The following is a 14,723-nucleotide window of genomic DNA, read 5'->3' as shown; positions in this document are numbered from 1 at the left end:
CATTCTGGGTATTGTTTGGCAAGCACAACAATATTGTGAAGGCTTTGAAGCTTCAGTTTTGATCAGTTACAGCCAGGGGAAGTGGCTGATAAAGGTAAAAGATGGGAAAGAGGGAAGGAAACAGGAAAGGGAAGAGAAGGAGAAGCTGAAGTGTGGAGAGCAGAAAAGGTAGATAGGCGGATAGGAAAGAAGAAAAGGGTTGGTTAGGTGTAAGGAAGTCAAGGAAGTAGGGAAAGGGGAGAGGAGTTGCCAGGGTGAAGGAAAGAGAAAATAATGTGGAAAGAGTGGTAGAGGGGAATGAGATGCCTCTTGTGAGTCCTTGTGGGTACACTGCTTGTAAACTTCTACGCCCATTGACTCCAACTGGCTTAGGAGATGTGACTCTGTTTAAGATTGCACTATTAATGTGATTCTTGCTTTGTTCTTAACATTTTGATGTTCTGAAAGCAACGTCACCCCAAAGTCTGAAACAACTGGTGCTTGCACAGGGAACTACCTTTCTTTTTTTAAAAAAAATTATATAAGAGCCCCGTGACACAGAGTGGTAAAGCTGAAGCACTGCAGTTGGAACCCTCTGCTCACAACCTGAGTTCGATCCCAGCGGAAGCTGGTTTCAGGTAGCCAGCTCAAGGTTGACTTTACCTTCCATCCTTCCGAGGTCAGTAAAATGAGAACCCAGCTTGCTGGGGGTGGCGGGGAAGTGTAGATGACTGGGGAAGGCAATGGCAAACCACCCTGTAAAAGGTCTGCCGTGAAAACGTGCAAGCAACGTCACCCCAGAGTCAAAAACAACTGGTGCTTGCACAGGGGACTACCTGTGGTGTTAGTGATCACTTGAGTTATTTCAGTGTCAAATAATGGTCATACCATAAATTCTTAGTTTTAAAAAACCCTGCTTTTTCTACAAAGATCTGTTTCATTTTGTATGATAGATGCTGTTCCTGGTAACAACCAGCGAGTCCTTTATGGTTTATTTATTCATTAAAACATTTGTGCTGACCTCTCAGCTAAAGAGCACTATGTCACATAAAACCAGTAATACTAAAAAGGAAACTGAGAAAATAGTCAGTAGTACAACTTGCGTAAAAGCCAAAGCAAAACCCCCAAAGCAATAAAAACTATAAAATAAAATTAGGAATGCAATTAAATATCAAAGCTATATGCTATGTATGTGGCCCAACAGAGGGCTCGATAAAACCTATTTTTGCTGCTTACCTGGGACTGCCAAAATAAGTTACTGTCAAACACTTGTAAGATTCCAGTAAATGGCTGAAGGGCTTTGTTCAGCAGGAAGTCACAAGTTAGCCCTTAGACATATTGTTATTGTGAGTGCAGAGTGGTAAAGCTGCAGTACAGCAGTCGGAGCCCTCTGCTCACAACCTGAGTTCGGTTCCAGCGGAAGCTGGTTCAGGTAGCCGGCTCGAGGTTGACTCAGCCTTCCATCCTTCCGAGGTCGGTATAATGAGTACCCAGCTTGCTGGGGGGAAAGTATAATGACCGGGGAAGGCAATGGCAAACCACCCCGTAAAAAGGTCTGCCGTAAAAACATTGTGAAAGCAGCATCACCCCAGAGTTATTGTGAGCATGGACAGTTATTAGGAAATGCCCAAATTTCTTCCTGACGACTCCTGGAAGAGATGCCTTGGACTGGATGGCACCTAAAAGTTCTGCAGGTGGATGGTGTTGCTTTTTGTCAGTTCACCCTCCTCCCATGGCAGAACTCCAACTGCCCTGCCTCCAAGCTATTTGTGGATATTCCCTGCGCCCCAGGAGCAGGTTTGGGAGACTATTTTGGGATGCAGTAGGAAGCAGGAGGGTATTTACTGTTCCCTGGGACCTTGCAGGCCCCTTTAACTTCCAGCCTCCATGGCCTTGCTTTTCTCACTTGGATGTTGAATGATGAATTCTTGAAGCGACCTCCTTGAACAGCTTGATACAGCAATTGCATAAACCAGGGGTGGCCAATGGTACCTCTCCAGATATTTTTTGCCTACAACTCAGTGGCTGGGGCTGATGGGAGTTGTAGGGGAAAAACATCTGGAGAGCTGCCATTTGCCACCCCTGGCATAAACAGTGGTGGTGATCACATCACAAAAATATTATGCAGCACATAGGCAGCATCGACAATTTTAATCAATATTCTCCAGCTCTGTTTCCTTTGTTCTGTCTGTGGACAGTCTTGATCTTGAGATGTTCTTGATGTTTCCTGTATCTGGATGGCTTTATTACTAGTCATGGTTTTACTTTAAGAAAAACATCAGTTTTGTTGTCCTTAATGAGAATTGGCTGCATCCAAGAGCTTGGATTCTGTTATGGAGTAGAGTGCACAAGAATGAATCTCTAAATTGAATTTTGCAATGATATGGTATGTACGCTAGGTGGCAATAGATAGTGCAGAATAATCACTTTCAAGGTTTTTTTCTGGATTGAATGTTCCGTTCTTGATTGTAGCAGTGAAAATAATGGCAATATCCAATCTACAGCACAGTATCAAGACACAGAGATTGAAATAACTTGAAACATGGACTCCATTGTAAAAGCTGTACCCAAAAGAACTATGAATTTCTTGCTTAAGCTGCATGCACTTATTTATGCTGGATATTTCATAAAATTATGAAAGCACAAATTCAGCCCAAAAATGGAAGAGGCGGCCCAGAGAGAACCACTCCACTGCTTCAGTACAAACCATCATTTTGCACAAGTTAAGCTATGTAAACAGTTACACATTAAATTTTAGTCCTCCATTCCAAGGACCATTCTGTGGCATATGACACATCCCAAGAGAACTTGTTTATTTTCGTGTATCCCTAAGAAACAAATCCCTCAGACCAGGGCTGTAGGCAGCAAGAGGGACAGTGCCCCCTAAAGATTCTGCAGCACCCCCGTCAAACCTTCCTTAATCTTCCCTTTCAGTTGAAATATTTATATACATTTATATTTATATAAATATTTTTATATATTAGTGTTTTATATACATTTAGCCCTCAAAAAGCCCTCTGTTGGTATGAGGGGGAAATGGAAGCTGCAAAGGATTTTGGGATGCCTGCCTCCAGGTGGAACCTGAAGATCCCCTGGAGTTACAGCTCATCTCCAGGCTATAGAGATCATTTCCCCTGGAGAAAATGGATGTTTTGGAGGGTGGGCTCTAAGGCATTGTACCCCACTGAGATCCCTGTTCTTGCCAGACTCCATCCCCAAATCTCCAGAGGTTTCCCAACCTGGATCTGTCCCCCACTGGTGGCCAGAGGGAAAATGGTGCTGATGTGGGTGGTGCCTTGGAAAAAGCGCACCTTCCTCTCCAGATGGTATGATAACATGCTGTTTCCAAAAACACCATAACACAGCAGGTTTGGAAAGGAACGTACTGTGGATGTGGGAAGGACAATTGGCACACAACTAGAACATAAGGCTGCGGGTGTGCTCCGAAAAAGTCTGTTCCAGCTTGGATGCCAGGGTAAAGAAAAACCTCCTTGTGAAAGCAACCACTGCTGCAAGCATTTTCAACAAGATAAGAGAGTTTCATCTTAGGAGAGAGAGAGCACCGTGCAGACCTGTTTCAGCAAGGCTGACACCACTAAAGATGGAACAGCAGGGAGATTGCCAGAGAGCAGCAGTGTTTTAGATCAGCAGCTGGATATTGCTAGTTTTGTAAGCAAATAAATGCGATTTAATGTACTGTGCAAAGAATAAATTAAATTGGAGTGTGTTTAATTGTCTTTTTGTTTTAATGAAGGAATGATAGGGCCTGCGGTATTCCTCCTAGCAGCTGGATTCATAGGTTGCAATTATGAACTGGCTGTTGCATTTGTGACCATATCAACAACGCTAGGGGGGTTTAGTACATCTGGTTACAGCATCAACCACCTTGATATTGCACCATCGTAAGTATTACAAAAAGTATATGTATGCTAAACTTTGAAAAGTTTGCTCAAGAGCTCTGAGCTACCTTGTTACCATGGGCAGTCAAAGAAACATGTGTTATGATAGACATATTATTGGGAATGTGATTGGCTTTCTAATTTGGGACCAAATCCACCCAAGAACAGCCATCAGTTACTTTACTAATTTAACAGGTTCCATTGTGTTGCATCTGCTGAGGAGCAGGGGGAAAATATACTAAACACAGTTCCATTTACAGAAGTAATAGTGCAATGGGTTTAGAAATGCACATAACCATGTATATATAGAAAAATGGAACGGATAATAATGTTTGACATGATTTCATTTTTTGTGCTATGCCTTGCACATTTGGAAAAGATGGTGAGGACACACTCCTTTGTTTAACATAAGCTGACAGCAAGGAGTAATTTTAGAAATTGCACTTGCATAATGACTGTTGCGCACATGGAAAGTTTCTGTGAGATGCAACCCACTGTGTTCACTAGGGTTTACTCCCAAAAAGTATACATAGAATTGTAGCTGTAATATGCTGTGGCTTCCTGAAAGCTTTCCCCCTGTCCTGTAGTGTTCTCTAGCATACATTTGTTTGCCAAAGGAGCAAAGCTATTTGCATAAGTTCTTATTATGCTAAGAAACACTTTTGTACGGCTCAGATGAGCTATATACATTATTTTTCACAAAGAGCATGTTAATGCCATTGCAATCCTTAAACATCTCAAGAGGATAAAAAAGAGCTATATCACTAAAGAATTTATGGAATCTTGTTATGCACTTATCTGTCCTGTGGGTCTTTTAATCTTTGACACTTCTCTTCATAAAATCATTAATTTTTAAGCACCTCCAGGTTAGCCAAGGACATATAAATGCCACATTCCTTATTTAAGTAATATCTAATTCATATGCTGAAACTTTAAAACCTAAGTCGTTTTCCACCTCTCTGATCTAATTTCCTACCCATTGTCTTTAGTGTCCATTTTTAACAGGGATGCTGAGATTCTGCATGGCTTCTGTGACTGTACACAGTGTATCGCCAGTACCATCCCATACACAGCACCTATCAAAATTAAATCAATGGTGCATTCAATACCGCACATGATTTCTGGCAGCATTAGCAGTAATCCTGAAGGGAGGCAGGGTGTGTGTTGGGTCGCATGTCATTACGTGTACAGATAGATCATCACATATAAATAGAGATTGATGTGAGTTAGGGTACACCTTGCTGAACTGAACAGATTTCTTTCATGCCAATGATTAACTTTTTTCAGCAAAAAATAGTACAATTGGGGTTTCATATTCTTTGGGTAGTTTTCCCTTCCCAGCATTACCCTATGTGGAAATTCAGTAGCATATGCTTTAGTACATTATTAACATCCCACCTAGAATAAACATCAGCTCCTTGTCTTCTGTGCTGTTGGTGTGTAACCCTTAAAATTTCAGTGCAGTATTATGATACAAACTCCCCACACACACATATAACAGTTATCATTTTCCTTAGACTGCACTGCCTGTCTGCAAGTTAGCACATACACTTAAGTCCTGGAGGGGGCCATTTGCCGCATGCTGAGAATCTCTGTGACTGAGTTAAAATGCCACTGGCTTAGTGCTTAGACTTTTATTTCCCTTGTAAATGCTTCATTGAGAAGCTCATGTGCGTGAGAAGCTCTTTTAATCCCTTCTGGACAAGTGGATGAATCATTGCTCCTTCCAGGCTGTTACGTGTGAAATTCCTTCTGGAGTCTCTTGTTTCAGTATGTCAGGAGGGCTTTGGGTGCCAAACCATTTGGGCTTGCACTGAGAATATCTTCTCTCTTATGTCGGCCTAGTCTTATGTAATTCATTTGGTCGGCTTTAGAAGTTGTTCCTCAATGCTAGAAAGGATTTCAAGGAACTGTGACCTCAGTAACAAGCTGCTGTCTTAATTTCTTAGATATGCTGGCATACTCCTTGGAATCACAAACACATTTGCTACTATCCCAGGAATGGTGGGTCCACTTGTTGCTAAGGGGCTAACTCATAATGTAAGTAACCCTCAGGTCAATTTCAAATACTGAAAATTTCATCATGTGTTTATTATTGAGGATAGGGGGTGTTTTTAAAAATAACTAGGAAAGGTTTCCACTGTTTGCCTGTTTGTTGATATGGAACAATAAAATTGCAAAATTTGTTTAGTATGTTGTACAGCACAGAGAGAACATCTGTTCTGAGACTTTCTGTACTAATGGCCATTTTTAAACTTAAAAACCAATGTGCTTTAATTCATTGCTGCTTCAGGTTTGCCATAGTAACCCTTCCAAGTTCAACAAAACAGTTTTTCAAGTACAACTAAAACAAAATGAGGCCAGACTGCTTTCCTTCAACCCCTTCTGCCTGGGGACAAGAATATCACAAAAAAGGGCTGGGAGAAGGTCCACATGGACCCACAGATTGTTAAAGACCCCTGTGATTTAAAATTTTCACTAAACCATCACTGAGTGGTGCTTATATATTCATAAGATGCACTCCTAATTTGAGCCATATTTTGTTTTCATGCTTATTTCTCCTACACAAGTAAACAATTTTTTCTAACATAATTTTATCTAATCCTCACATCCTGCTTCCCTTCTGACTTTGTTTTGCCAAGTTAAATGGAGAAGACACAAATCCCGAGTGGAAATCAAGACTAGTTTCTAGCTGTTTTCTTTCCTGTATCCTGATACATTTTAATTTATGTACTGAAACTGTTTTACTATTAATACCCAGGAGAGAATGGTGGTAAATAACTATAAATCTCTTCCAGCATTGTACTGAACAGCACTGAATTACCTGCATACCTCTTACTATGGGAACCCAGTGCAACCCCTAAAAAGGCATCATTGGGGAGGAGGTCACAGAACTGTGGTTGCCAAGAAGCTGCTAGGCACAGATGGGAAGGGAGTAGCAGTGAGAGAACTGGGCAAAATTATCTTCACCTTGCTTCTTTGCTGATGGAGGAAGTTCAGCAGAACAAGCTTGCCATTGGTTCAAAAGTAAAATGTGGGGAAGTTCACCCTATTTATGTCTCCTCACTACCACCGCTGCCAGTGTGGTGTAGTGGTTGAGAGCACTGGACTCTAATCTGGAGCACCGGATTTGATTCCGCACTCCTCCCCATGAAGCCAGCTGGGTAACTTTGGGCCAGTCACAGTTCTCTCAGAACTCTCTCAGCCCCACCTGCCTCACAAGGTGACTGTTGTGGGAGAGGATGGGAAATCAGTTGTAAGCTGCTTTGAGACTACTTGGGGTACAGAAAAGTGAGGTATAAAACCCACCTTTTATTCTTGTTCTTCATTTGTGGAATCACAGAGAGCTGCTGTAGGAAGAGGAATGCATTAGTTTCAATGCAAAATTGCTAGATTTCACCTTGCACTCTGCTGGTGCTCTCCTCTAGAATTAGTATTAGATTCATGATTGCAATTAATTACATTATTGTTGTCTAATGTTTATAGTGATCGTTGGTAAATTAACCTCATCCTCCTTATTTTAAGATATTGAAAACATTAACATTGTTAGGTAGTATAGAGAACTGTATTGTACTTAGTCCAGATGCTGGCATGTGAATAAATGAAACAGCGAAAGGGGCCTGAAGGAATTTCTTTGATGCATTTAATAGTAGTTCCTATTGAGAAAAATAGGGATAGATGAATGCAGTGTAAGAATAGTGAAGGAAAAATTATGTCGCAATAGAAAGCATGTTGAAGTATAGTCCATTCTTATGTATGCTTCTGTTCACTACCTCCCCCCCCCTTTGTTGCTTATCTTTTGACAGAATACAGTGGGAGAGTGGCAAGTAGTATTCTATATCGCTGCTGCCATTAACTTATTAGGGGCCATTTTCTTTGCGTTGTTCAGCAGTGGAGATGTACAAGACTGGGCAGTCAATGGCTACCACTTTCACAGGAACTGAAGGAATACTGGGTTTAATCACCATGCATTACAATCATGTGACCTGACAAGCCTGTCACATGGCACCTACTGGAATTCTTTCCTCTCGGAACTAGGAGTCATTCCACATTTTAGTACTTTGATTTTATAATAAGGAATTGGACAGTACCTTCATTAGCCTTATATTTCCACTTAATATTGAATACCTAAGGTTCTGATCCATGTCAATAAATGCATTAGCTTTCTAAAATGTTGTGTTTTAATGTTTTGAGGAGGAAGCTATTGTTGAAATGGAGGTAAGTTGTAGTTAAGTGGGTCATATAAAGAAAATTGATTTTATTGTTTACTTAAAGTAAGGGTTGTTAGAATTATTCCTGTTCAGTTGTATTTAATTTTGTGCCTTTTTAATCAAAATAAGGAATGGAAATTAAAACTTATGTGTCTTCTTTGTGCCGTTTTCAAATGTGCATTTGTCAACACATGTACGCTGGGAGATTTGCCAGACCTAAGAGTAACACAGTACTGATCAAGGAAGAAAGTAGGCCAAAACTGTCTTCTACCACATGGGAAAAGGTTCAAGCAAAACACTTTAAAAGGAAGGAATTTCTGTGTACACTCTTCCTAAGTGTCTTCCTCAGTAATACAGGGAAGAAAAATGACAACTAGTTCCTAATTATTATGAACTAGTACCATTTTAATAACAACTTTGGCTTTTAGTTGTTCCCAGACAGAACAATCTTGGCACTGTGGGAGCTTAAGTGGGAACCATGTGGTAGTCTATAAGGATGTGAGACTGCATGCTGTACTTAAGAGTGATGGTAAATGAGCCATTAACGGTCTCCTTGTCAATCATGTCTAGTTTAAAACAACTAAAAGGAGGTTATTTTGTGGTGTTTCTCCTATTTACACCTGTATCTCACATGCTAATCCAGTGGAGCCTGACTGAATTCATTTCAAAGAATGGCAACTATCTATCAGATTAAGTATATTTGTATCAAAATGCTCAGATGACACCTTAAAAGCAATATTCACAACCTTAATGTAAACCATTATTGTCCTTTCTATTTTTTGTATTGTTCAGCTACTTAAAATCTATTATGCACCCAACAAGTGAAGGCTGTAATAATAATTTCCAGAGGGGATATAGCAATCTGTGTTTTTGCAACCACCGACCCACTTGACAAGTAACTATACACCTCTGCAGCAGTGGTGTTAGCAGTACAGGTTATGTCACATATTCAAGCTTACTGGGAATACTTTGGGTGCAACTGAGGTGTATGTGTGAGGATGGATCTTTTCCCAATTTGCAAATTAGAAAGACACAATTGAGGTCAAAAGTTTTATACATACCTGCTTGGTAGGAAAAATTTTAAAAATATACTTGCTGCACACAGAACAATTATATGCCACATAGAAGGCTAGGCTGAATCCTTCTTGATGTGTTATGAGTTGGATCTAAAGGTTCCATTCCGGTAACAGTGAGCTTTTTCTCTAGTGAAATGGACATTTCATTTAAAACATTTATATACTGCCTTTCACATGCAGTTCAGGGACCCCAAGGTGATGAACATTAAAAGATATCAGATATTTAAAAGTATTTTACAATACAACTATACTTTAAACTTCAAGAAACAGGAACACACAAAAACACAAAAAAGGGGGAGGATTAATAAGCACCATGGAAGGAAAGTGCTACCATTAGAGAAACAACCCTTAGATCTATTCGAAACATGTAGGAAGCACATTCAACTACAAAGCCACTTTCATACAGCAATCTGCAATCTGAAGTACAGTCCAGGAAAAAAAATTGCCATTTGGTTCTGCTTATGGTATAGGCTGTCACTGACACCTACATCTGAGTCTTTTGTTTTAAAGTCAATCCAATTGATTTCAATTTAAGGCTATAATTGTATAAGCGTAGGAAAGGAAGTCCTGTTGAAATTCATATAGTTTTCAGGTAAAATGATTAGGGTAGAAAAATACATCCAGACTGTAGCTCCCACATAGTACAGTACTTGTAGTAGCTTAATCTACAAATGCAGAAGTGGGGCACTGTGATATATTTGGGGGAGGGAATGTGGATGCTTTTTATTAACTCATAAAGAATTACTACATGACCCATGTTGGTTCAACTGGCAGAGTAGATGAGCAGGAATTGCTACAGGCAGAAGTTGGGAGGGTTGTGTACACATGGACTGCTTTTAAACATGTATGCACTTTTGTCAATGAAACCCAGAAGTTCCATCCCCAAATGCCCTCCATTTTAGTCCCTCCTGCTGATTCTTATATACCAAACCCCTAGCTCTGTTGGGGCCAGAGAGCTTTTGAGTCCTGACACTGGACCAGATATAAGTAAAGTAAGGACTTTTTTTTTCTGGAAAAAGAGGCGCTGGAACTCTCAAAAGAAATGAAGGAGAAACACATGGGTGCCCTTCATGAACTTTTAAACATTTTTTTGAGAATTAAAGCTTTGGTGAAATACTACACACTTGGTGGGAAAACTCCCTCAGACAATATATGTACCAGACTCTGAGTTGCTCTTGGGCATGGCAAGGAACTCATTGCCAGGAGGGAGTAACTGACCAAACCAAGTATGTGACATAGAGAAAGATGGGAAGCAGGCAATCCTCTGGCTAAAGAGAAATTTTATAGAATGCCATAGCATGAATGGATATAAATAAACAATAGAGAGCTGCAGACCCGACTTATCCTCCTTTGCACGGTAACATGGGAACCCTTTAATACATTTAAGTGGGCCATATCATGTGCCCTGGAGCTTTCCAGAACAGTAGCAAAAGGGTCTCAGCCTAAGAGGCAGGGAGTGTGACCCTTCATGGGTCCCATATACTTTGAGTACTGTGTCCTTTGTATGGTTGGTGAGCAGCAGCTTCATTTCTAGCTCTGCAAGAATATACAACTGTTGCCAGTTATCAGAACATAAATGTTGGTAACAGCCTTCCAAGTATGGATAGCAATTGGCACTAAAAATACAGGAAACATTTTGCCTTCCTTTTAGCTAGTACTCAGAGCTTCAAGTCACATTTACATTATGTAAGGATGTTACTGAGGCCAACAGTTTAAAAAATCTTTCTCCCAAATTATTTGTCTTCCTCTTTCATTCAAGGCCCTGCATCATTATTTAGGAATATCAGACACTGTCTATATCAAAGATGCTTTCACTGCAGGGGGAAAGAATTGTCAAATGGAATATTTACAGAAAGAAAAGCTGTATAATCTGGGTGCGGTGACATTTCAAACTCTGGATTTCCTCCCCTTGCCACATACTCATTTTGAATCATTTTTGTAAAGGAATTTTATTCTGTGTTAGTAACCAAGTATATGTTTATGTTCCACAGAAAATAGTTATTACACAGGTTCAGTTGCCCTCCTAAGTCTTTTTGCTGAGACATGAAGCATAACTATATAGCTATCAATGGTTTTGTCTCAATGTACTGTGCAAGAAGGTTGCTCTGTTTAGAGCGTCTGTTTCTGGCAGAGGGAAAAGACAAAACGGGGATTTAAAGTGGCTAACAACACAATGCTGAGCTGGTGCCTGCTTCTGGAACGATCGAGAGCAACACCAGGGCTGCCTGCTAAAGAAAAACTGCCACCACCCTTCCCCCATCTCAACAGAGGCTTTCAGTCCTCTCAAAGGACATATCAGAATCTGAACAATTCCAAAGCACTCCAGTGAGTTAAAATAAGGAAAAAAAAACAGAATTAACAAGGATGCCTTCACATTCATAAATCTAGAATGTTATTAAAACCTTTCCTCTCAAATGTCTTCATGTTTCAAAGAATATTTGAGTATTGTGGACATGGTGTCATTTCCTGTTTTTAAATCAGTGTATACCACCAAAAAGTAGTGCCTCATTATCATCCATGACAGAGCCTATTTCCATGCGAGAGCAACAGAGGCATAAAAACATAAGCCCTGCTGGATCAGACCAGTGGTCTATCTAGTCCGGTGGCCTGTCTCAGTTGAAGACCAACCAGTTCCTCTGGAGAGCCAACAACAGGGCACAGAGGCCGAGGCCTTTCCCCGATGTTGCATCCTGGCTCTGGGATTCAGAAGTCTACTGTCTCTGAATGTGAAGGTTCCCTTTGGTCACTAAAATATCAGAAATCACAACTTCATTCTAATAAATATCTTTGCTTCAGTCTCTTTTCTTCATGTCAAAGTTAGGCAAAATCTGGAATATACTGGGGTAAGATGCTCTTCACGGTAAGCACATTTGAATCAAAGCAATTATGTTACTGCTGACAGAACATGTTGGTTAAAAACCTACAGTGGGGGACGGAGCGTCGCTCTTACATGGCGGACGCACTTTGATCGGGCTCCGGGTTTTGGTCATGGCGGATTGAGCTGCTCTTCAGTCGAGGAGCAGATCAGAATCTCTGTTCTGGGCTCAGAAGGTGATTACAACACCTGCTGCCTACTTCTTCCAGGAAGGGAGAAGGCCAAGATATGCATATTAAGTTCTGAGGGGATTTACTTTGGCTGATGAGGGACTCCAGTGGGGTTCCTTTTTGGCTTTGAAGAGTCCCCCTAAATCGTCAATTTTGAAGTCACCAGGCTTTAAAATTAATTCCTCTTTCGATGGGACAGCAAAATGAACACAAAAAGAAGATTGCGCTGAAAGAAAAAAGAACTGTTGCCACCTTCTTCAAACCTGATGGCTCGGGAAAGGTTAGTCGCCCTACAACTCGCTCAGTGTTAAACATGGCTGCCAATAATACTACCCCTCCTGGCCCGATTACAGAAGATGATGACGCTCTGATATGTAGGAGAGACTTAGATTTATTACGTTCGGACATTCATCATTATTTTAACGAGTCGATCGACACCTTCCTTAAGCCCATCCAGTCCAAAGTGCAAGAGCTTTCTGAAGAGCGCTCTGTAACTACGAAAGTGGCAGAGCAATTGGCTGAAGCAGCCCTGATGCTTAAAGAAGACGTTAAGTCTATTAAGAAAGTTGAAGCCCTACTAGGCAACAGAATCTTGGTCCTGGAAAACTTTTAGGGCTTCTAACCTCAAATTTCGGGGTTTGGGTGAGGAAGGGTCTACAGATTTGGCTTCTTTCATGACTAAATGGCTGAGGAAAGTTTTGAAGGTGGAAGACGGGAGTATGTTAGCAATTGCTAAAGTGCAAAGGCTGGGTGCAATGGCGACAGCTAGGAGGGAGACCCAGAGATGTGCTGGTTCACTTGGTTTTTCCAAAAACAAGAGATTTAATACTGAAGGAGGCAAGAATGAATGGTGCCCTTTCTTACAACGGCAAAAAGATTTTGGCTGTATTAGATCTTCCCCCGGAGGTCTTAGAAAAACGTAGAAAATTGAAGCCTTTCGTTTCTAAGCTCCATGCGGCGAACGTCTGTTTCTGATGGAGCCCTGCGTCGGACATTTTAGTGCACAAAAATGGCTACTTACACAAAGCATCAGATGTGGAATCAGGCAGGGCGCTGTTAAACTCTTTATCTTTGCAAGTAACTCCTTCTGAACAGGAAGACTTATTAAAATCCAACCCGCCAGTGGAAGATCAGATTGCTCAGGAAAGAGACAGAATTATATTCTTTATAGCCAGTGTTTAATGGCTCTTCACATGTTTTTTTTTCTAGGTTCCAACCGTTAAGTCACTATGAAAACTTTTGGCGGACTTTTTACCAAACCGTTTATGCACTTGTGGTACTACATAGTTCCTGTTGCTTTAGTTATGATTTTAGAGAGGTTGCAAACTTTTAAGAAGGAAAAGTTTTGATAAGATGATGTTTATAACAGTGCGTGTGAGATGCTTTGTTTATACCTGCTTCTTTAATTTTAATTTGGAGTGAATATGTTTGCGAGGCTTGAGGGGAGGAGCTGAGTCTTAGGGTGTTTGGCTGAAAGTGATTGGAATAGTGGTTATATGAGTTATTATGCTTGACTGTAGTTTTTGAATGTAACATGTGGGTGTAATATATATGTGTAGTTGATTGTGAATAGGGTTGCTGAATGCAAGATTATTATTTGTTATTGATTCTGGGATTAAGTGCTAGTAATGAACTGAGTGGGATGTGCAAGATAAGAGTGAGAGTGTGAGTGTGTAGGTGCTTGAGTGGCAGTTTGATGAAAGTGGATGTTGATTTTTTTAGATATGTATGAGCATGGATGATGGGATGGGATGGGTAAGGTGCTTTGTGGTTATTTGTGGGTTTTTGGTGGGTTTTTTTGTAATGTTATTTGTGGGGTTTTTTGTAATGTCTGAATGAATGAATCGAGTAGAACTGGTATAAATCTAATTATTTTACTTGAATGGGTGCATTTTTAACTATAATCAAATGTTGGGAAATCAGTTGTTAAAAAGAGATGTTTATGTTAATTTATATATAGTATATGACGTGCCTCTTATAAATTTGTCGGGTTTTATATAGTTCTACAGAACCTATTGGAAGTTCCTGGAAATGTTTATTATATGGTTAAGTCTTATAGTACATTTGTACTAATCAATTGTTTTTTATATCCTTTGCTGTACCAGGATATGACTTACTGAAGAGTGTCTGGTTTTCTCATTCTTAGGTGGGGGGGGGGGATGATTGGTTGGTAATAACTCTCTGATTTAAAGTTTCTGCACTACAGTTCCCCTTGAAGTTTTTGTAGTTTCGCTCTAAGGGAGTACTGAGTGTATTTCTCCCTATTCCTCTTAGTGAGAGGGGGTTGGTGAAACTGGGTCCCAAGTTTGGGGGGATTTTATCTAGATTTTGTATTTATTTTTAACAAAGGTTTTTGATTGCTAGCACAAGTTCTTAGTGCTGGTGTTTGTTGGGGGGTGTTTGTGTTGTTTGAGGTGTATTTTTTAGTTTCACTGTTTATCTACAAGCCTCTAACATATTCTATGCTATACTATGTCTCACAGCCTTAAATTTGCCTCTTGGAATTGTAGGGG

At 40.4% G+C, this 14,723-nt stretch overlaps 1 protein-coding gene across 1 annotated transcript in view; it reads left to right on the top strand.

Annotated features, from left to right (window-relative positions):
- The window catches only part of SLC17A5 (solute carrier family 17 member 5), a 38,924-nt gene extending 30,695 nt beyond the window's left edge, over positions 1-8,229 (top strand). The window contains exons 9-11 of the mRNA XM_060236045.1: positions 3,734-3,881; positions 5,828-5,918; positions 7,685-8,229. Coding sequence (XP_060092028.1) covers positions 3,734-3,881; positions 5,828-5,918; positions 7,685-7,822 — 377 coding nt within the window. The 3' untranslated portion in view covers positions 7,823-8,229. The remainder of the gene's footprint in view (positions 1-3,733; positions 3,882-5,827; positions 5,919-7,684) is intronic.
- The last annotated feature ends 6,494 nt before the right edge of the window (positions 8,230-14,723 follow it).

This window comes from Heteronotia binoei, chromosome 1, assembly GCF_032191835.1.
Source record: "Heteronotia binoei isolate CCM8104 ecotype False Entrance Well chromosome 1, APGP_CSIRO_Hbin_v1, whole genome shotgun sequence".
NCBI lineage: Eukaryota > Metazoa > Chordata > Lepidosauria > Squamata > Gekkonidae > Heteronotia > Heteronotia binoei.
The sequence above is the reverse complement of the archived record's forward strand: the minus strand, read 5'-3'. Positions and strand labels throughout refer to the sequence as shown.